Source organism: Maniola jurtina, chromosome 3, assembly GCF_905333055.1.
Source record: "Maniola jurtina chromosome 3, ilManJurt1.1, whole genome shotgun sequence".
Taxonomy (NCBI): Eukaryota; Metazoa; Arthropoda; class Insecta; order Lepidoptera; family Nymphalidae; genus Maniola; species Maniola jurtina.
Window position 1 is genome coordinate 6,207,310 of NC_060031.1, and position 24,376 is coordinate 6,231,685.

Below are 24,376 nucleotides of genomic sequence, written 5' to 3' on the forward strand. Positions count from 1 at the left end.
ATGTTAGCTTAATTAAATTCCTATGATAATTCGATTTTTGGTGCATCAACCAGCTTCACCTATTATGTAAAATTAAATATATATATTTTTTTTTTAAATTACCGGCTGTACATTTTAAACTAACCTAAGCAAAATATACTTTCTTACTAATAACTTAATCTTAAAAATTTTCAAGAGGATCCTTCCGCCTCAAATTAACTCAATGATAAAAATGAACAGGAAACTTTAAATGTTGTAAAATCCAGCCAATGCTTCGTACCTTGCCTTATTAATCCAATAGGTACTTCTTTGGATTTTGTCAAAACAAAATACTTTTACTTGTTGAGTGTATAATAAATAAATAATGTAATAAATCAATTAACTGTTAAAGCTAATAACTTTTACAGAAAGCGAACCTCATGATATCTCTTATGAGTTTTAAGCGTAAAATTACCACGCCGAAAACAAAACATGAGCTGACAGTATTCTTATTTGATATACGTAATCCAGTAATACTATATCTATCTACATAATTCGTAAATATGTATGTATAGTTTGTAAGTTACTATTTCACTTTATGCTGTTTCAATGCTTTAAGTTATTATTTTTATCTTTGTCTCATTTTTTTAGTTTAGCCTCATTCTATTTTTAAACTTACTATTTCGCTATAATATTTACAAGTAACCTCATCGAAGACTACACGGTCTTCTGATAACCCAACAAGCATTTATCCAACAGCTATCGCTTTCACCCGAACGGAGGTTCCCTGAAATATACTGAGATAACAATACCTAGTCGACACATGGATGTACAAGAGCGGCAACAAGCTATGACCTCCTCTAGTCATAACTATATCTTTATGATTGTAACATTTCAAACAGTGAAAGTATGTATAAACGATTTCGTCCATAGGACATGCGCTCTAAAGAATGTTAATATAATTATCAGCAACTAAAAGCTTGAAGAAACTAATAGGTACAACTTGTCTTTGAAGTATGAAAATATGCACATTTATCAAGTATACCAGTCCATCAAACATTAAAGTACGCATTTATAAAATGATAACTCACTTATTAATCAAGATAACTACCTGTTTATCAAACCTACCCTACCAAATATAAATAACTACTCACCAAATGTAATACTTTATAACTTAAGTAAAAATATGAAACAAATGTGCATCAACCACATACATACACTCTTCAAATTCATCCATTTATCAAAATGTTATATAACATAACCATTCACCAAATCCATTATATACTTAGTTCATTAAATCGTTTAGTCAAACTTTACTCCACTTGCCACGATTGCAAATTTTCCAAAATAATCAGCCGCAAACATTGCAGCTCATCTCACTTGATAATGCATCCCTCCCTCAGAAAAACAGGCATTAGGAATGTCTTTCCAAGACGCGCGAGAGACAGCCACCGTGGCTTTTCGCGAGATTTAATCCAAATTGAACTAATGCCTAAATAAATGATTTAATTAGAGGGCGATTGCTTTTGCAACCTCTAACCGTCCAATCAAACACCGAAAGTATTCAATAATCCGAGACGTAAATAAAAACCCGTCAGAACACCGTATTTATAAAAACAGAGACAAGAAAAAGATTCCTCCTCGCAATAGATCGCGTGACATCCAACAAGTGAATTATCGACTTTATTACACAACTTATCCTCAACATGTTTTACATCATTTCCTACAATTGAAATCTTTCTATTTTAAATACCCTAACTACAACTTCATAATCCAACCAAAAATCAAACTAGATTTATCCCTCGGTCCCACATCTTTAATGTTTTTTTTTTTTTTCTGTTTGGGTAACTAAAACAAAAAAAAATATATACTCATGTTATAAAACGTTGTCAAAGCTTTCCTGAACGCGCTAAATAAGCAAAAACATAAAATCAGGCGAAATGCCAGACCAGCCGAAAACCCTTCAATGCTTAATCATCCTAAAAAAAAATTATGATCAATATTCATATTATTATCATGAGATACTACCGGCGCTCCTAAGCGAAATTTATAAGGCACCGCATTTCGATTTTATCAAATAGACTGATCAATTTCGAGAGCACAACAAACGTGGTTTCCTGAGAGTTTTGTTAACTAAATGCATATCGAAACTGAACTATCGCGAAGCGAGTCAAGCGAGCGTGAATTTTTTTTAAAATATATTTCTGGGATAATGTCATGCCACAAACGCGAGCGTAGTGCAAAGATATTTGCCTAAAATTTCTTGCGTACAACAAAGAAAATAGTATTTTGGTAGTAGGTACTTATTATCGCGCCCTGCCCTAAGGGCAGTACTGTAGGTATATTACCATTAAAAAAAAACTTACTCTAATTTTAATAGAACATTTGCCAGGAATTTAACCCGCCAAGCGATGTTATTCCAATAAAAACAAAATCATATTGCATTTAAATGCGGCAGTACACAGTTAATTGCGTGAATACAGGTTAAAAAAAAAACCCCGCTGCCCATATACTATACCTACCTACTACTCGTAGTACTCAAATTATTGTGCCAGTATTAAAAGTAAATTAGCTGTTATCTAGCGTGGTAGACTACGGCCTAAACCCTTCTCATTCTGTGAGGAGACACTTGTTGCTCAGTAGTGGGCCGGCCATGGGTTGTTCATGGTGAGCTGTTATCAGCAAAGTTATGTTTGAAACTCAAACATTACGCGTTTCAAGTGGTAAAAATAGATAAATGAAAACATTTCTCCTCACTTTTGTAAAAAAAAAACACTTATTTATGCACCCCGTATTTAAAACTATCTGACTACCTACCTACCATAATTTTAAATTTAGTTAAAGAATAACCAGATAAGATAAACCTACTTTTACACCCATTTTAGGATTTATATTTCTCAAAATGCTCAATTTATTAACCCTGGTCACTATTACTTTATTACAACGGATCACCTTCATTTTCATCAATTAACATTTTATATCCCCAATCACTCAGTAACCATTACAAGTAGAGGCGGATTATTTCACTGGCAGGCGTAAAACGAAAAGCTATTTCATGTAACTTTTTCTACCTTATCCCAAAGCGGTTTACAAAAAATAATAATTTCACAAAACAACATTCAAGATGCCCAATGAGTGCTGTGTGATAATATCGCGTCACTGTGTGCTAGAAAAAGGAAAACATCTATCTATACAATGAATGCAGCAAACGATTGAACCTAAATCCAGAAATTCACCTTCCGTAAAACAAAACCACTAGGTATGTGAAAATAAATCCCTATCGTAACTCTTAACCAAACTAATTCGGCACACGATTACAAGTGTGAAGATTGAAATACCACGTTCCGTGAGATATTCACCTGTGAAATCATTTAATGAGAAATAAAACCCCGGCAGGACATAGTAGATACATCCTGAAAACTATTTAAAAGTAACAATAACGCCCATCATTAAGTAAACCACACTTTTTATATTGTTTAACACTATGTTCACTATCTATTCCATTGTACCCACGATACAGGATAACCTAGTGCGGGTACCACCAGACACAGGAAAATTGTACAAGACTGTATTTTGTAAATAAACATTTTTCATTTTTCATTGTAAAATAAGCCTTCTAAATACCTCAATGTTATTTAAACCACAATTTGAAGGTCGATCGCATTTGTATAACCAATATACAAGATGAATTATAAACATGTGGGTAATTCTAGGTATCATAACGTTATATAATTTCCATTCCAACTCGGAGCAAAGCTTTTTAACAAAATGATAACTAAATGTAGAACAAACAAAACGAAAACCCACACAAATAAAAATAAAAAAAAAAATTACCATTAATAGCTATCAATAAAAATAAAATCATGGAAAGATCCTACCCGTTTATCCAGAAATCCTTTGATGCCATGACTAGGTACTTTGATATATTGAGGCCCAAATATTGGCCTTGTGCTCCAAAATGTCTGTGGTCTACTAGACCTCCACTTCTTTCTCGTTCCTCTGTATATTTCCACTTGTTTCTCTGAGTCGTGAGCGTGACAAGAAAATATTATATTTTCTTGATGTCCCTCTTCTGACCTTTTGGGTAAGGTCTGACGAAATCACAAACACAATCTTTATGATAAATTATTATACTTTTATTTCATATTTAAATTTATTAACTTTTACATTTGTGTCAAATAAATGTTGTTCCTCTTACGTTAGTATATTTCCGAATGTCGTCGTTTTAAAACCACTCTTACAGGTAACCTCTCCACGTTTATTAGCCACTCCCCTTTTTATCTTATCGTTATCGGCCAATCCAAATTGTACAATGAATAAACTTAGTGACTAATATACAAATCATCAAGCTCGTTTAACAAATCATCTAAGTAATAAAGATGTTTTCATCTTATATATTGATTACAAATATTATCCTTTATTATGCTACAATTCATCAACTAAAAACTATAAGAATTTTATATACAGTACGTTTATCGATCAGATGTTGAACAACTTCAGCCAATCAATGACGCCTTCTAATATGATGTTATGATTTGTTATGATTTGAGTGGCGCCAACTATCTAATCAGTAACTTCTATACGTTTATAGATAATTAAGATGGGCCAAGCTTACAGTAAGTACTCACATAAAACATTACGAGGCCTCGAAGCCGATCGAAGGCGCTATAACTGATATTAGGTCTATCTATCTAATAATTATGTGCATACGTATCTGAAAGTATTTAGTAGGTAAGTAAGTGGGAAGCACCCTACAAAAGGAACTTTTACAGACATATTCATAGATAAGTAGTACCTACCTACTGCTTACCTATTTTTTAAATCCTTTTTTTCTTTTCGGCAAGCTTTTTGTAACTTGGAAGCTTTGTTTCGTCGTAAGAAGTATATTATGTTTAGGAACCTAGCGATACGAAGAGTACGGTTTACCAGTTGCCTACCGCAAAAGGTCTTCGATTTTATTTTCTGAGCTCCCTTCGAAGCAATCAAAAAAATAACTTTTCTTAGTGAATTACCGGAGGCGGTTGACGCGGTTTCCCCTACAAGAACGTCCCTCCCGCCATTTCTCCCTCCGTAGAGTGGGCTATTCAGAGACCGTTCGCGAAGCTCTCACGGTGCTTACTCTTTCAGTTTAGCGGGCAAACCGGCATAACACACTTGTGTACGACTTACTCCCACATCTTTGGCGGGAATCGCGACGTACAATCGTAACACAAAACCATTAAATTGAATCTTAAGTGTTTATCGTGAACGATGCATAAACTCGGTTCCCCTACACTTTGTCAATGGCTCGCCGTTGTAAATATTTTGGTAAGCATTGCATTCTCAACACTACGAATAACTATATTATTTACTTAAGTAAGTACCTATATTTTTAGTATATTTTACTTAATTTAAAATAATGAAGTATCTACCTCTACCTAAATTTATAATTTAACCACACTCTTCGAAACCAAATAACTCTTCGAAAATCTTAACAAAGTTAAATAATAAGCCTCATTAATGCTCAAAATTATTTTAATTCTTACAAGTCTCACGACGTAGCTACTATAACTATTACCTAAGAACTATAAAACCAGTAGGCAAGACTGGTAATACTAGTCAAGTTTTAAAACAATCACAAAATAACGTGCCAGTTGTAAAAGCGTTTAACCAATTAAGCACCTGGCATGCCTACCAAAACGGATTAATAAACCATAGACATGTTTAATACCGCTTGTATAATAGTTTTACAAGTCAATACATCAATTTTTGGACATTGAAACTCAACATCTTCTAACTGTATTTTATCTATTGCAACATAGTTCAATTGCTTTTCTCCCAAAAGCATCAGTCCGATTGCAGCATCTCTTACCCGACAACCTAAAGATCGCAGCCATACAATCAAAGGGCGCAAATAGGTACAAGTAGAGGTATGTATCGATAAAGCTGAAGAACCGCTAGTCTGCCGTATCAATTACAAGCGCCGCTCGGGTGCACCCAATTACTAGCTCTGCTTCACATGATTCCTACTCATAACCGTAAGATTACAGGAACAATCCTCGAGTACGGCGCGAGCTTAAGATGTTGCTCCAAATGTTACATTAAGGGTCCTTATATAAGCCCTTGTACTTATGTGGTTTGCTCTCAGGGAAATGTCAGTGACATTTCCCTTTTGTCTCTCGTATTTCTTACAAAATATAATATAATCAATTACTTATGAAGATTGTAGAATACTCCTAAATAAGCGTGTATAATATTAAAACTTGGCTATATGGAACTAATATTAGGTAAGTATATAGTTCCATTTTATAGCCAAGTTTTTCGTCGTTCCCTTACTCTATGGTGTTTTAAAAGCATACTTATTACTTAAATGCTTAGTAGGTAAGCTACTTAACCGGTGAAGCAGGGACGAGGGTCAGTTTAGTGCGGGACAAAGTACTTATACGGCTCGGTTAAACTCCTTGCGCGTAGGTAAATTTAGTCTTGAATCAGATGATGCATAGGTAATTGTGAATTTTACGGATAAAAAATAACTAGAGTATGTTGAATATCATCTTCCAATATCATTTGGTAGGTACCTACCTACTTGATCTTCTTACATCTGTAAGGTCCCAAATTTTATCAAGGTCCCAAAAACATCACGAGACCGCTAAGTAATTGTGTCACCTATGTTATTATCGATCGGCTTATAGACATGCTTTCCTTCTTTACGGAATTTCGATTAAGTTACATAAGAAGCCAGGATGATCCAAGGCGTGGGAAACAAGCGTGCAATCAGGGAATGTCGGGAGGGTGCTCAATTACCTACGCGATCTGTTTTTATTGCTTCGCTCTTTGATGCTATGAAACCATCTCCATTAGATCTCTCATCTGTATAGTTTCTTTGAATTCCCTTTTTTGTAAACTTTGAGATAAGTATTCATATATTTCTGCGTAGATGCCTACCTATACTGTCTATGGAAATTGATTCTACCGCTATCTTTTTACGGCTCAACCACAGATGACAGAACCGATCTAAAAGATTTAGATAGGAGCTTGCTTCCTGAAGACAAAGATATTGCTGTACCTACCTACCTCGAAGAAATCTCTCTGTATACGTAGGTCCTTAATATTATTATGTAAAGATTCAATCTTCTATTATTATTTTCACATAATGTAGATATAACATACCTAACTAAAAGTAATATAATAAGTAACAAGTGTAAATTAAAAATTTATCACACCCCCGACAAGTGAAGGTTACAGTAACTAGAAAAGAGCTGATAACTTTCAAATGGCTGAACCGATTTTCTTGGTTTATAGCTAAGAACACTTTCGATCAAGCCACCTTTCAAACAAAAAAAAAAACTAAATTAAAATCGGTTCATTAGTTTAGAAGCTACGATGCCACAGACAGATACACAGACACAGGTACACACGTCAAACTTATACACCCCTCTTTTTGGGTCAGGGGTTAAAAAAAAGTTTGATCTTAATGCTGTGATAGATAGATATCGAGAGTTCGGAGGTTCTATCCCCGGCACGCACCTCTGACTTTTCGTAGTTATGTGCGTTTTAATTTAAGCAATTAAATATCACTTGCTTTAATGGTGAAGGAAAACATCGTGAGGAAACCTGCATGCCGAGAGTTCTCCATAATGTTCTCAAATATGTGTGAAGTCAGCCAATCAGTCAGCGTGGTAGATTAGGTCAAAACCTTTTTCATTCTGAGAGGAGACCCGTTCTCCGTAGTGAGCCGCGCGGCGATGGGTTGATCAAGATGATGACTTTATTCCTAATGAGTGATAAGTATTTATAGTCGCTTTATCAAAGCACGACCGGCCACCGGCACCATTAATTTATAAAAAAATTAATTACTAGACGGTATGTTTATAGTTGCGTGTTGCACTTTTAGTACGGTATTAGTATGTAAGGTAGAGTTCTGGTAATAATAAGTAACATTGTTGTGGTCTGTGAGTGTGGAGGTGTAGCGCTGTATTATTTTCGCCATTGAGCCTTGTGATTATTTTACACGCAAGATTTCTTTCCGATGCATCTCTACCGAGAAACGTCCATTACTAAAGCTAATAAGCTTTTATTTGAATGGGCGCGTGTTTTCAGCTCGTGTTCTAACAATAAGCGACGTGGTTCAAATAAGAAAGACCACATAGCTTGTTTGTTTTATTTTTTAAGTGATAAAAACATTCTTAGGGCTCAATAACAATGACACACAGGTACTAAATAAATTTTAGTATTTTTTCTTATAAGATGAACTGAACAGATGAATGGCCCTTAGTACTTTTTTCTTTAAGTTATAGGGCCCCATACCTTAAAATGGAAAAGTTTCTGTTAGCCCTAATTCGCCTCGATAAATTACAATTTTGCAATTTGACACGAAGAGAGGTCTAGTGGGTTGTGGCAGAGTAGGTCGTACAAGTAGGTATGAGGAAAAATCCGAAATTCATTTCAAATCCTGTATAGTGATATTAGTACGCGACCAATTGATAATAATGTAGTTTTTAGTAAGCATTATTTTTTTAAGCATTTGCATAACCAATCCCATTCACAAAACCGCAACATCGCTTTTTAACCCCCGACCCAAAAAGAGGGGTGTTATAAGTTTGACGTGTGTATCTGTGTATCTGTGTATCTGTGTGTCTGTGTATCTGTGTATCTGTGTATCTGTGTGTCTGTGTATCTGTGTATCTGTCTGTGGCATCGTAGCGCCTAAACGAATGAACCGATTTTAATAAATTTTTTTTTGTTTGAAAGGTGGCTTGATCGAGAGTGTTCTTAGCTATAATCCAAAAAAATTGGTGCAGCCGTTTAAGAGTTATCAGCTCTTTTCTAGTTTTCTTGTATCAAAGAAGGTTACATAACCGTTAGGTTCATAATATTATGTCAATAGACAAATGTCAAGCTGTCAAGATGGACGTTGCCTAGATACATAATATTTATTTGAAAATGATGTTTTGGAAAACTCAGATACTTTGGATCGTAGGCGCGGAATGTTATGTCGGGGGTGTTATAAATTTTTAATTTACACTTGTTTTTAATTTTATAAAATTGCAGCTTGACTTAGGTACAATCATTTAATTTTGAGGTGTTAAAAAATGTCTGTTCTAATTTTTAAAAAATTACCTTGTTTAATCTATGTAGTAAAGTTAGGTCAAACAAACATTTTTGACTTCGTGTCAATGAACCAATCCAATTATGTTGCATAACAGAATAGGACGGTAGGTACCTACCTACACACCTTTTTCCCAAAGCAAATTGCTTTTTTATGCGTTAACCAATTACGGTTCAATTCGATAACGGCAGAGTCTATAATATTGTTTGCAATATGGGAGAGATGTCTCACATAGTAACAGAACCTACAGAACCAGTCAACAGACACGTCAATATCTAAGATGCGATTGCAAAAACGTTTAAAAAGAATCGGAGCTTGTCCTACTTTTTAATACAATTTGTAGCCAGATTATATCGATCAAAGACGGCCGTAGACCAAATGGTTGTTTTTTGCCTGTAAAGGATGGCTTGCCAAAACTTTTTTCAAAGGTATCTGGGCTAAAATGCTATCAAAAAGGTTGTTAAAAAATTAATAAACGTGAAAGTTAACTGCGTTATGTAGCTACAATCGTGACTCGCACGATACTCATCTTTAAACCATTTTTGGAAATAAAAGCTTCACCTCGCAAAAATATATCAACTTGTACTAAGTGATGCCTAACATCACTTGTACGAGTATACTTTTGGATGATTATTCTATTTTTTAACCCCCGACCCAAAAAGAGGGGTGTTATAAGTTTGACGTGTGTATCTGTGTGTCTGTGTATCTGTGTATCTGTGTATCTGTGTATCTGTCTGTGGCATCGTAGCGCCTAAACGAATGAACCGATTTTAATTTAGTTTTTTTTTGTTTGAAAGGTGGCTTGATCGAGAGTGTTCTTAGCTATAATCTAAAAAAATTGGTTCAGCCGTTTAAGAGTTATCAGCTCTTTTCTAGTTTTCTTGTAGAAAAGAAGGTTAGATAACCGTTAGGTTCATAATATTATGTCAATAGACAAATGTCAAGCTGTCAAGATGGACGTTGCCTAAATACATAATTATTTATTTGAAAATGATGTTTTGGAAAACTCAGATATTTGGATCGTCGGGGGTGTTATAAATTTTTAATTTACACTTGTTATGAATGCTATTATGTTATGTTATACATTATCCGTATTCAAGATCAAAAGATCTTGGACTTATTTACCTTTTGAAGATTTAGCTTGCAAAATACACATCTTTATGGTGCACGAAAGAAATTTGAATTGAAAAGATATATTATTTTCTAAAACTTATTAATGAGATAGAAAAATATAAACTAACTGAATTGTCTTTGAGCGAGAAGGTTGGTAATATAATAATGTAGTTAATTTGTTACCTATAGTAGGCGCATGACCACGACCCCAGGACTTACCTATCTGATAATAATAATATTAGTCCTGATGGTACCTACTATCACATTATTTTTGGTAGGCTGAAATTCATTGAATTTAAGTTGCCTTTTCATAGTAAGAACTTATAGATAACTATTACCGAAACACGGAGGCGGTTCGCGGTAGGTCTATCTTAATAGTGCTTAATCGATCATAAGTCGATCTTTTTTAATTGATCAAGAATCATAGATGAGCAATCATAATCAAGCTAATCAAGAATATTCTTCTAGATACCTACCTAACGGCACTGACTCTATAATATGTGTTAGTCAAACAATCCGTTTATAGTTCAAACACCAATTTGTTCATTTAATAGAGATCTAATTGAGCACAACGAACTTTTAAATGTCGGTTCAATTTAGCTTTGAAAAATAAAAATGAAAATTTGCACTTCATAAGGCGAATTTCATCAAAACATAATAGCTGAATGTTATCGTCACGCCTTTGCTTTGGTTCGAATTAACCGCAACTGTTATTTCACCTACCTGATTTAAGTGGCACTTAGGACAAGCACATAACCTCAGACTTTGCCAGCTGCCCTTGATATTTAAATGTCTGGTCTTCAGACTTGAGATCAGTCTTACAAGCGGTTGATATTTTTGTGTGTTCATACTTTATCGAGCCCTATAACACCCTTCCCCAGGATGCAAGCTAACTCTGTAACAACTTTCGATGGAAAGACCGTGAAAAGCTTGCAGATAGACACTCTTTCGCTTTTATTATTACGTATGCAGGAAGTATGAATTTCGTACCAATATCAAAAATGATTTGCGAAATAGGTAGTACAGTTTGTACTCACCCTTATTTTTAAGCAGCTGTGTTCTATCGATTCGTTTGTTAAAAGACGTGATGAACTATTTAAATTGCCTTAAGTTATCCACGCTGTGCCTACTAATCAAAACAAAAAATATATGAAGTGATATGCGTGTCTCCTACTGACCCAATAAACCACTGTTAGTTGGACTGTATCGCATACTCAATCACACTTTTATATTCTACCTATGTAGACTATAAAGAAGTCACGCTGTGTCGGTGTCCAAAAAAACATTTTTCCTCATTTACGTGACTCTAGCAGAGGGCATTGCGCTGTGTGGGTTCTACGCCATATTAAAATAAAACTTACCTTACTTGAAAAAACCAGCCAAGTGCACCCAGGGTTCCGTACTCGGGTATTTTTTCCGACATTTTGCACGATAAATCAATAACTAGTATAATAAATAAAAGTCTATTTTAGAATGTACAGGTAAAGCCCTTTCATATGATACTCCACTTGGTATAGTTATCTTACTTTGAAAATAGAAACACATTTTAATTATTGGATAGAATCAGGCGTTACTTTGCGGAAGTTCATGTTTAGCAAGAAACAGTTAAAAATTATTTTGCTAAATATAATATATATAAATTATATTACAATAAATAAATAGGCAACCTAACTAATGCCTACCCTAGCTTTATGGCTTGTGCATGCCACTGCGTAGGCGCCCAATAAACGGCTTTCTTTCATATCATTATCATTTATTATTTATCATTATCACTATCCCGAACGATGCCTGTCGTTTTTCAGGATATAAACTATGTCATACATTAATTATTCACGTGATAAATGATTTTAGGCCGGCAATTACCTTATTCGTCCGATGATGAATCAAGTACCTATCTAAACGCCTATTAGTAGATAGGTATATACCGTTTCTTACGTGACCCTGTTTGCCTTTTCAAACCTAACATGCGCGCCAAATAACCTAAATCTATATTCATAATAATATTATGTATCTATTATTACTTAGTTGTAGTCACTAGTACCTAAATACCTATTGATTACAAAACCACCGCTTTCCTAATAAGGTGTGAACACCATAATTTATTACAAACGTCCTTTGCTTTTATTGGATGCAGTTAATCTAGGCACCTTTATGGCCTGTTGTACCTGTGGTTTAAGAGGCATTAAATCTGGTATTGGCGTGCTGGTGAATTGACTGGTCATAGTACCGTTGCATGCGTTCCAATGTCTATGATGGTAAGTAAGGTTGTGCGACCATGTACCCTAGCTATAGAATATTTACGACCTGTGAACTTCCAGGCCCACATACAACTTCTATGCTATAAATTAGAGTATGTATGCTATAAGTTAGTTCTATGCTATTAGTTAGATTACCTATTGGCGACTACGGGCGTGATATCAAATCCATTAGTACTTAGTCCTAAATAAGTCACTCTTAATTCAATAACCTACGAGTAGTAATTAGATAGAAAAGACGTACCGTACGTGGGTTGAAAGGCATTCCTAACAAAAAGTTGTAACTGGACTCTAAGCCATAATTTTATCGTCCACTAGTAACGGCCTACGCAGACGAGGGATTTTGTCTGCGCAGGACAAAAATGGGTCACTAAGAGTTGCATCGCATAATGCTCACGATGGACTAATCCATACTTCCATACTAATATTATAAATGCGTAAGTGTGTCTGTCTGTCTGTCTGCTACTTTTTTACGGCCCAACAGTTTAACCGATTCTGACGAAATTTGGTACAGGAATAGCTTAATATCCCGGGGACGGATATAGGCTACTTTTTATCCCAGAAAATCAAAGAGCTCCCACGAGATTCCCAAAACAAAAACCCATCCGCTTAACCGATTTGTATGGTACCGAGGTAGCTTGCGTCCCTGTAATTTACAAAGGCAACTTTTTGTTCCCGGAAAATCAAACAATTCTCACGGGATCTTTAAAAATCTAAATCCACGCGGACGAAGTCGCGGGCATCCTCTAGTACCTAAGTACCACATGAGTGGTAAATAGGTACGGTAGATACGCCGTAGTAAAGATGAGGGACTTTTGTCAACACACGTCTGCGCATGCCCTAAGTGAGTTAGTTGCTGATACCATTTTCAGGGTTTCGTATCCGTAGGGTGCACACGGGACTCTATTACTAGGACTCTGCTGTCCGTCCGTCCGTTCGTCCGTCCTCTGTCTGTCAGCGAGCTGCATTCCGTAATAAGTAGAGAGTTAAATTTTCACAGAATGTGTATTTCTAATTTGCCGCTATAACAACAAATAATAAAAATTTCAAAATGGCCGCTATGAATATTAAGAAAAATTAAAAAGTTTTATTTTTTTACGATGGTAGGTACAAGCGAGTGGTTTCGTTTGCGAGTCTGACTCACACTTGACCGATCGTTTAAGCTATTCTAGCCATTCTTATGCCAAGCGTCCACTAGCAATAAAACTTAGGTTCAGCTCTGGCAAGTCACTTCTGCTGTGTAAATATTCGACTTCGAGAAATTTTTTCATTGGAAATTATCAGCAGCAAGTTTTATTGCTAGTGAACACGTCTTGGCCTTATAACCTCGCAAAAAAAAGAAGAAAGGTGTTTCGAAAAACCTAAGATCAGCCGCCAACATGTGACAGTGAATTATTTACTGATAATTAAGGGACTAAACGTTTTATTAAGAAAAGCTTTTAACTCTAACGGTTCGCGTTCGCCTAGAAAACTTGTTGGATCTCATCAATTAATTTTGTTGAATCTCTTCACTTGTCGCCCTACTTGTTCTTGTCATGATTTGATCTATTGTAGAGATATATAAATAAAATTAATAGCACAATATTTGCCGATGTTAATTGGTACATCGATTATTTTTTGCTATCGCGGGCGTTTAATTCAATTAGAGAAGTGACAGGCGGTGTCAGCATACCATTAAAACAAGACAGGTCACAAAAAATTTTTAACGATCAATACAATCGTGTTATCTACTAACATCTGACTTACGGCCTACTTACCCGGATAAATTGAAAAGTCTAATCAGGATAGCCGTCATTGAATAAAAAACCGGCCAAGTGCGAGTCTGATATAAAATAAGAAGTAAAAATGTATGGGAAGCACTTGCAAGCGCTCGAATGAAGACTCCTCTTATGGTGGATGCGACGGGTCTGCCCGCTAAATTCAAATGGCAGTATCATCCTCACAGGTGAGGTTTATTTAAAAGGTTTACAAACCTGTGAGGTTTATACTCGTATACTCGTAGGTTACTAATTTGTAAATTAGTCGATATTAGAGCTAATTTCTTAAACTGGACCCTTTCAAGTAAAGATTTTATATAAACCTGTGAGGATGATACTGTCATCGGCGCAATTAAAATGTCGTAATAGTTTACAAATTGCGAAAAACCAAATTAAATTTGATTTTCGCGGGCAGATCCGTCTCAATCCCCTTAACACAGGTTACTTACTTATTTCCCAGGCAAAACCATCAGCGAACAAGAATAAAAGCATATTATAACGGAAAGTGTTGTTTTCTTACACATGGCTGTTATTACATATAAGTAGGTAGGTTTTATTCTAGGGTATAAATAATGTGGATTATAAATTTCGTGGATAAGGAAAGTGTTATTAACATAAAAGAGAAATTGTTGGAAATAATTGTTTTTGGAAACAGTGTATTAATAGCAGGCTAATAAGGTGTTACATACTCGTAAATAGCTAATTTTTACAACGATTTCTATATTGTACCTATATTACTATTCACTACTAACGTTGGAAATCAAAGAAAGCTTTTGTTAAACAAATTGTAGATATATTCTTTTGTATTGATCATTAAGTATTTAATTATTTTTTTGTAGAGGCTGTTCGTCACTGCACATTTTATTTTTCGTAAACGTAATCTCTACAATTTTGCATCAAAATCCATTTATCGGTTTGTAGAGTAGGTAGATGGAATGGAACTTTATCATATAACTAGTGGCTGCCCGCGATGTCGTCCGCATTAGATAGAATAGAATAGAATAGAATAGAATAGAATAGATTTTTATTCAAATAAACTTTTACAAGTGCTTTTGAATCGTCAAATAATTTACCACTGGTTCGGAATGCCGTTCCTACCGAGAAGAACCAGCAGAAACTCGGCGGTTGCTCTTTTCAATTTACAATTAAAAACATGATAAACAATTTAAAATCACAATCACAAATAAGTACTCAGGACACTCAGGACTCTCAGGACTCAGGACTTGGGAGTCGGGGATAATGCAGCTTTCTATCAGTGAAAGAAATTTCAGAATCGGATAATTAGTTCAGAAGACCTCTTTATAATTTTAGTGAAGACACTAGATTTAACTAGAATCTAGACTGGTAGTGGCAAAATCGTGCCTATAAGAACGCTATAGACAAAGAATGAGCATTTATCTCGCATCATTCAATCACGACAACTCAAAATTTCTTTCGATTTCAGAAATCAATGTTTGTTATTGCGGTGGCCGGTGCCCCTTGCGAGGGTGGCACACCCCCTTTATAAATCACTGTCCGAAATACGTAGCGAATTTCTATAAGTTCGCAAATAATCCCTATGGCCGAGCATGCTTTCATTTAGCTACGCACAATTGTTACTACCAATGCTGACATCGCAAATTAATACTTAATAAGTACCTACCTATATTATGTAGGTACCTACGTCGACAAATTGATATTGCTTCAAATTGTACTTATTTTGAGGGTCCAATTGAACTTTATATCTACTTCAAATATAAGTAAGTAAGTTCACAAGTAGGTTTAAATAAGAATTAAAGTCCAGACTTTACTACAGTCTTAGCAAGGCCCGTTACTTGCCTAATTTGTCTTTTTTAGAAACCATAAGAAAGAAAAATAAGAAAATTCTATACTTGATTAGATGTAGGTATTTACCTTAGTAGTTACTTGCTGCAAACATAATTTTGCTCTGAAGAAAAGCTTTTTGAAATTTCGGATCAGTGATATTATTGAGATACGTAGGTACCTATTAGGCGTATTAATTGTAATTATCTACCTACCCAATAATAGCCTCTTCATATAAGATCGTCATTCTAATTGGAAAGAAGATTAGTTTACCAACATTTTAGAGGGGAGAGATTTAGGGCTGTAATACGCATAGATTTTCCGAAGTTATGTTCTTTGTAGAGAAAATAAGTGGATATAAGTAAATAATATCGATGAAATTATGAGGTCCTTCACCCTGATGAAATGATTACTTAATCCTTTGTTCTTTGGCCTGTCGGAAATAATTTTCTACAGATTTTACATTTTGATTGCTAACTATGCCTGAGCGATCTTAGACTTAGGTCCCCATATTCAGAATTTGAAATGTTTTGGTTGACTTTGGTACTTGATCGTAGGTAGGAACTCTTTACTTTAAAATTATTAATTTACTTGTAGTACAGTCTGCGTTTTCAAAAGAAGAAAAATCAAACATACGGAAGAGCGATACATTAGCCAAAACAAAAGCATATTTTGTTGACAGCTGTAGGCACCTAGCTGCAGCCGTGTAAAAAGATTTCGTAAGAAAGATTTCCTATGCTAAAGAAATCAAAAGACACAATCATACGTATGTATTTAGGATGTAGATATTTGCTAGCTAGGTAGGTACTAGGTAGGTATACGAAATAGGCAGCGAAAGCTAACAATGTTGACACATCCTTTGAAACTTTTTTGAAAAAGAGTTTTCAGTTCACGTGAACTGCAATGTTTGCGAACGTTTAAAATTAGATAAGTTGATACGGGAGTCTAGACGGCCGGGTCCCCTGGGATACGATATTGACACGATAATAACTTGACATTCAATATACCTCTACTTTGTGAGTATTAAAGCCACCGACGCATAAGTAAGTATGTATTTCCAGAATGATTTCCAGATATTTTAATGTAATAACTCTAAGCTTTTTCTATGCCTATTACGTAGATAGTAGGTAGATACCTCATTGTTACCTACCTTGTTGTCCTGTTGTAAAAAATACGTTTAACTATATTAAGGAGGTAAGCTTTTACCTCTCATTTTCCTAAGGTTTCAAATGCCCTACCGACATTTTCTAACGTCGGATTCTAGTCGACTATCTAGTGCTAATTGCTATACAATCCTATAGCAATCCAACCATATTCACAGTCAATCCAGTATTTGGAGGTTCTTTGCTCATTTTATTGTCTGTTTATCCGGGCAAAATAGTTAAGCCAGTTTTGACGGGAATTTCGGAGGTGGGTGGAAGACTATGCAAAGAGTGATTAAGGCTACTTTGGACACTAGGAATACAAAAAAAAATATCTGTGGAGAATATAAAAGTACACATCTCAAATCAGCAAAGAAGTAAGAAGGAGCAATAGGCACAGACACAGATAATAACAATTATTAGGTTCATTTCCAGTATTGGATCATTTCACAAGCCATTATGTTGTTATTATAGAACGAGAAAGTTGCTGGTAATTTTCGCAGCACGAGCCACTGGGTTGTGTCGAACGCTGAGATGAACCTAATCATAAAAATGAAAAGTAATTCATAGAAAATAATGGAAAGCCAACCGCGATCTGATAAATCACATAGAAACAAATTGAACCTATCTATTTCATCAAATTGACTTTTTCTTTAAAAATATAACAACGTAACTCACAGAACTCAATGTGCCTGCCTTCTTCGAAAAATATATCTTTTCGTAGCTTCAAAAAATATACATTTTGACACTGAGTTAGTGAATCACCAAGCTGTTGCAACATCAAAATTAAAGTATTTTATTTTTGTCTGTTTGTAGGCTCTTCTCAGACCAGGACGTGTTTGAAACCCTCGTAGCTTAATTATTAATTATAATTTATAACCATCCTCTTACATCATTATTTATCTTCTGAAACAATCGACAATCAAAAAGTGTACAATGGTTCCTATTCTGTATGACAAGTTCGTTGCCATCGATATTAGATCAGGGGGCACGGCAGTGCCCCCGCCAAGACGAGCCAAACGGTGGCCGGGTAGGTATTTCTTCTATGACCAAATAGGTAAGTAGGGTGGGAAACGGAGAAAAGTGTGTAGGTCTGGATCCTTTTTCCTTTTTCAGTATCGATAGGTATAAAAATCGACCTTGTTGACCGAATGAGGCATGCGTTGCCTTATAAATACATACGAACAAATGCCTACAACTTTGTCTACGTTAGAAACAAGATGTGGGTATCATAAAGTTCAACTCTAGATACAAGTAGGTAGGGGAGAGTGTGGATGAAAGAGCCAGTTTTGAATAGTGTAAAAAAAAACACACTTTTACTATATTATTTTCAAATGAAACAAGGTTTTCTTATAATAACTTTAATTGGCAATGTTATAAAATAAAAACAAAGAGGATAACAACGCTGATAATCTCTTATATAAATAGTTTAAAAAAAAAAGGAAATCGGCTCTTTCATAGCAGCAGGTCAATGAAAGAGCCACCATGTGTTATGAAAGAGCCGATACCTAGGGGAGACCGAGGGGACTTGAAACAATTTTCACATTTTGTTTGATGCATCAAATATTAAAGACAGTAATCGTATGATATTAGTATCAATAGATAGGTCATTCTTTACACGTGCCAATGACTAACATGTAGAAATTGTAAACGTTAAATATTGTGGTGAAAAATTGACTTAACCGTAACAAGTCAGCTTGTTTCAACTCCCCTCATGCCGAGGTAAGATGAAACAGGGGTCGAGGAGAGTTGAAACATATGATTTTTGAGAGGTTTTATGTGATGTAAAATATAAATGATGATATGATTTTAAGGTATTTATTAAAATTAAACTTTCAAGTACGAAAAAAAAGTTTTTATTAATAATTTTGCACTGCTATACCAGTTAAGTAGGTAACTACAGGTCTAAGACAAATAATCAACTTCTAAAATAGTTAAAAGTACCATGACATCCATTTCGTAACATTAATTAAAATCAGATAAACAAAACGTTTTACTTTCTAAATCGTTGATATAAAATAATCATTAATTTTCAGTCTTTAATTAAGTATTACAATCAGTCTTGATCAATATTTCTTTTAAATATTTAAGTTATATATAATAATCTCACAATTAATGTCAAACATAGAAATATTAATAAAATAAAAAACATCAATCTGACAAGCAGTTGTGGCAAACATAAGAAAGTTCCCCACCAGTGCAAGCTTCATGAGCCCAGTTGTGGCATTCTAGACACTGCACCCATTTTTCTTTGGCCCTGCTGTTTGAAAATGGCTCTAAGCAACAAAGGCAATAGGATTCCTCTTCTTCTGCACTGTCTTCGCTTCCTTTTTGTTCTCTCTTCTTGACAGTCTTGATCTTTTTGGTTTTAGTGCCTGGTTTTGATTTCTTTCTTGTTTTTGATTCTTCAAAGTTAGGTCTTTTCACCTTTTTCTTAGCAGTTCTAGCTGCTTCGATTGCAGCTAGTTCATCCTTTACGGGAGTGTCTGTTAAAATAGCGGATTTCACTTTGCGTCTATTTGTTTGATTACCTTTCCTTGGTGGGGCTTTAGGCAAGGGTCTAAGAGTTTCAGGTGAGAAAGGAATTGCTGTCACTGAAGTATGTCGTGATGTAGATGCTACAGGTATTATATCTTCAGTGGTCGAAGGCATCGTGATACTATTAAACATTACTTCAGATATCGCCAGTTCAGGTGAATTCTTATTAGGGTTTTCTGCAGACTTGGGTACGTCTTCTGTTTCGTAGCCGATTTGAGGAGGAGTAGCTGGTAAATTTAAGATTGATGGACTTGGTGTACGAGAATCATGTAATATATCGTTTCTAAGGGGACGTTCCTCACTTGTGGCAGAAGTAGGACATGGCGCGAGTTCTTCACTTCTTGAAATTCCCACTAAGCTAGAGCTAGATGGACCAGGACTAACGGAAGTTGCCAAAGGTCGATCAGTAATTTGACTCGGAAGGTAATCGGTTTCTTGGAATATTTCAGTGTTAACTGGCCAAAGTCCAGTATGGATGAATCCGGAAGATATATTGCGCGGCGTGACGGCTATGTCAAACGATGTTTTAACTATGCCAGGAATATCATAGATGGACATTACTTTTCCGGGATTTGACCGCATCCAATTGTCGCAGGCAGTGTTAACTGCCTTTTTCACTGGACCAAAAACGGCTCTGTCCATCGGCTGCAACTTATGGGTGCAGTGAGGTGGAAACGTCAATAGAATGATGCCATTTTCTTTGCAGAACTCGATGTTTTTAATGGCTGTGTGTGAAGCGTGGTTATCTAATAATAATAGTGCTTTATTTTCTTTTGATGGCCTTATTTGGTCTTTGAAAAAGTTAAGAAATGTGTAGAAGTCTTCTTCTTGCATCCACCCTGACCCATTTGCAGTGCCAATTGATCCAGTAGGTCCATCGCGAATAAAATGGTCATTAAATCGTTTCCGCGGGAAGATGAACATGGGGGGTATGTGATTCCCAAGAGCATTCCCTGCTAGTGCTATAGTAACCAATGTTCCCCTCTCTGCGGAAGTCATGGCACTCACTTGTTTCTGTCCTCGTCGGGCAATGACGCGGTCTGGTCTCTGAACAGTTGTAATGCCAGATTCGTCAACGTTCCATATATCCTTCCCTTGCAACTTGTGTTTGTCAACTACTGCGGTATAATTTTGAAAAAAAAGTTCCACGTTTGTTCTATTAAAACTCGTAGCTCGAGCGATACTTGTAGGTTGAGGTAGTCTCAGAGAAAGAACAGGATGACGTTTCATAAAAGATCGAAGCCAAACCTCTCCAGCCATTTCGTGCTTAGTCCAAGAAGAAGGAATTTTTTTATTATATTCTACAGCCAACCTATAGGCAAAAGTTCTGGCTTCCTTAGTTCTAAGGCCAAAGTTAGCAGCAGCGCAGTTTAAAAGATACTCACACAGTACCTTCTCCTCTGCAGCTGTAAAAACAGTCTTTTCCGGATATCCAACCGTTGGAGAAGTTGCCGTTTGGTTAGCTTCATAAGCTTTTTTTTTCTTAATATACCTGTAGAGGGAAGTATGGTTCAGGTTATAGCTTGAAGCCGCGTCACGTAGACTTTTCTGTCGCAAAGTTACTTCTTCTGCTGCGAGATCATATATTTCGCGACTCGCCATACCTCTGTCAGTCTTTCTTTTATAATCAGTAGGCATTCTGAAACAAAATAAACAAATTAAATCACCAAAACATCATTTATATCTTCTGCCCGTTATTTATTTACTCTGTCTGGTATAAAATTGAAAACGAGGAGAGTTGAAACAGCCTGTTTCAAATCACCTCGGTAAGAAAAATCCTCCCAGTTTGTATATAATCCACAATCAAGAAGCAAATGCACAGAAATCAATTGTATCAAACATATATAATGAATCTTTAGTTAATAAGCTTTGGAAACATATATAACTTAAACCAAAATACAAAACCCTTATCAAAATATGGCCAACGTAAAAAATCGTTAAAAACTTACTTTTCTCGATTTTTGTCACATGGCACGCAGAACTCCACAACCGCGCGTCTTACGCCACTGACGCGAACTGACGAGTTAGCGGGCGGAGGGAAGTGATTGAAAAGCGATGTTGCCAATTCGCTAACGGTTTCTCATTCTGAGAAATCGGTACTGTTTCAAATCACCTTTGTTTCAAATCCCCTCGGTCTCCCCTACTTTTGAGGTACTAAACGGTTTTTTATCAATTAAAATTATGTTAAGTATTTAAAATCAGATTAATACTAAGCTTACTTTAGTATTTCTATGAAAATCACAATTTTTAAACAGTCTCAGTAATAATTAAACATTGTCTTAATCAACAATTAAAACTTTTGAACTTTGTCTTAGTCAAAAATTAAATAATTAATAAAAAATTGTCTAAAAACATAAAATAGAGCCCTTTTTCGTATTCTTACTCTATAACTTAAAAAATAAAAACAATTTAAAATTAAAAACATTTTTGGCAGAAGAAATTAATCACCCCTTTGAGGCCACACGATAACGCTAACGCTGTTCTATTTATGGACTGATTTCCAGCAAGCACTTCTTTTACAGCCTCTTCTATTGCAGCAGTTGTGGGCCTTACCCGTTTTTTAGCTGTTGACGCTTGCGAAGACATATCTTTTTATTCTGAAACATATATCATATAATAATGAAATAACTAAAATTAAAAATTTTGGACACCCCCGACCTCTATAAATATGACTGGTAGAGAATGCCATTAGGCATTAAGTCCGCCTTTTGTTTTTTTTTGTATTTTGTGCAATAAAGATTAAATAAATAAATAAATAAATTATAGCTAAGAACAATCTCTATCACATCAGTTATCAAACAAAAAAAAGAACCATCAGAATTAGTCCATTGGTTTAGGATCTACGTGGCAATAGACACACACACACACACACACACACACACACACACACACACACACACACAGAGACAGACACACAGACACACACGTCAAACTTATAACACCCCTCTTTTTTCGTCGGGGGTTAATTAAAACTAAACGATGTATTGAATGAGCCAGTTTTCGTGTCATGAAAGAAGCGGCTCTTTCAAAGCATAAATAACTGGCTCTTTCAAAACGCGACGCTTTTAAAAATATAACTTCAAAAAAAAGGCACTATACCAGAACGCTGATCTGATATTATTTATGCAAAACAAGGGCAAATATATAGACGCCAATACTGTATATCAGTTTTGTCAACTTATGCAATACCCTTTTTGAAAAAAAAGATGAAAGAAACACAAAGAAACTTACTTTTTGGCTTCCGAATTTTCGTAACAGTCCTGTGAGGCCATTTGCTGTCGTAGAACTGTCAAATGTTTGTGGGTAACAGGTATCCAGTGTTGCCATTTAAGGAGTAAAATTAAACTTTGGTAGAATATCGATAAGTAATGGAAAATCACATCGGCTCTTTCAAAGCCTGGCTCTTTCATGCACACTCTCCCCTATTTGCGACGAACTGAAAAAATAACTGAGTAAAATTATTGGTAAACAACTTATTTTTCTTCGGTTACATAATATGTTGAGTCCTAGTGAAAAAAATTAACTCGATTCCATAGTTTTTCTGAATAATCGGTCAAACAAACAGACAGAAACAAAATGAAGATGTATCGAATACACATTTATTTTACAGTTTTAAAATGGTTTTAAACCATCACTAAATAGGTGATGCGCTAAACATGCCACCGACGCCTTTACTGGGAACCTGACCGCCCACCTAACGGTCAAGATGAACTTTGACACAGTAAACGAAAAAAGTTCACACCGAGTCTATTAACAATACCAAGTGCTGTGTCAGAAGTCAGAGCACGAATCACTTCGAAGTTTCGATGTTAACATATTTAATTTTTTCAGACCACTATTCATTCTAGTTAGGACAAATTTTGCACACTGTGAAAAGTTTTTGTTTTTTATAAATACAAGGGTTAAGTAAATTGGTGAGTAAGTATTGAACGGCTTTATAAAAAACCGTACTCGGTTTTTTTCGACATTTTGCATAAAAAAATCTTCAAAAACTATTATGCATAAAAATAAATAAAAATCTGTTTTAGAATGTACAATAACTTTCATATGATACCCCACTTGGTATAGCTGTCTTACTTTGAAAATTTAAACACATTAAAAAAAAAAAACGGACGGACGAACAGTCAGACAGACAACAAAGTGATCCTATAAGGGTTCCGTTTTTCCTTTTGCGGTACGGAACCCTAAAAATTTAAAAGAAATCATCTCTATCTGTAAGCGACAAAAAGTCGTAAATATCAGAGACTGGCGGACTCCAAAGCTCACATTTATTTTTTACTAAGCACCTAGGTATATCACGTATTCAAGCTTTAACGATGTTATCAGTAAGAGTTGAGGCAATTCTAAGCACATTAAAAGCAAAGCCGCAAGGCGCGTGTGCGGTCAACGACCATTCATTGCAAGCACGGGAAGTGACGATGATCGTGAGTAAAACTCTTAGTAGACGCACTGTGATGTGTAAAAATAGATTAAAAAGACAGTGAGAATTTCTACGACATCTTTGGTGTCCACTTGATAAAAAAAGGCCAATGTACAAAAAAAAGAACCATTAACTGCTAAACTAGTCACCTGACTAGTGATAGTGTTTAATGGCTACCACTTGACTGCAATTCTGCAATCACACCTTATTGTTTTCGAATTTTGCTTTGAATTTGGACAAGCTAAGTCAGTATTTAACAAAATGTCAGTAGGTACTTACTACGAAATATCAAATATGTGACC

At 35.4% G+C, this 24,376-nt stretch overlaps 2 protein-coding genes across 3 annotated transcripts in view; one reads left to right on the forward strand and one right to left on the reverse strand.

Annotated features, from left to right (window-relative positions):
* The first annotated feature begins 5,060 nt into the window (after positions 1-5,060).
* The window catches only part of LOC123879607, a 48,841-nt gene continuing 29,525 nt past the window's right edge, over positions 5,061-24,376 (forward strand). For both annotated transcript variants that reach the window (XM_045927401.1, XM_045927409.1), the window contains exon 1: positions 5,061-5,265. In XM_045927401.1, the coding sequence (XP_045783357.1) occupies positions 5,209-5,265 (57 nt within the window). In that variant the 5' untranslated portion in view covers positions 5,061-5,208. The remainder of the gene's footprint in view (positions 5,266-24,376) is intronic.
* LOC123879597 lies at positions 18,971-21,793 on the reverse strand. Its single transcript, XM_045927389.1, has 2 exons — positions 21,604-21,793; positions 18,971-21,293 (listed from the first exon to the last, which is right to left on the reverse strand). The coding sequence occupies exon 2, from the start codon at positions 21,290-21,292 to the stop codon at positions 19,268-19,270; it is 2,025 nt and encodes a 674-aa protein (XP_045783345.1). The 5' UTR covers position 21,293; positions 21,604-21,793; the 3' UTR covers positions 18,971-19,267.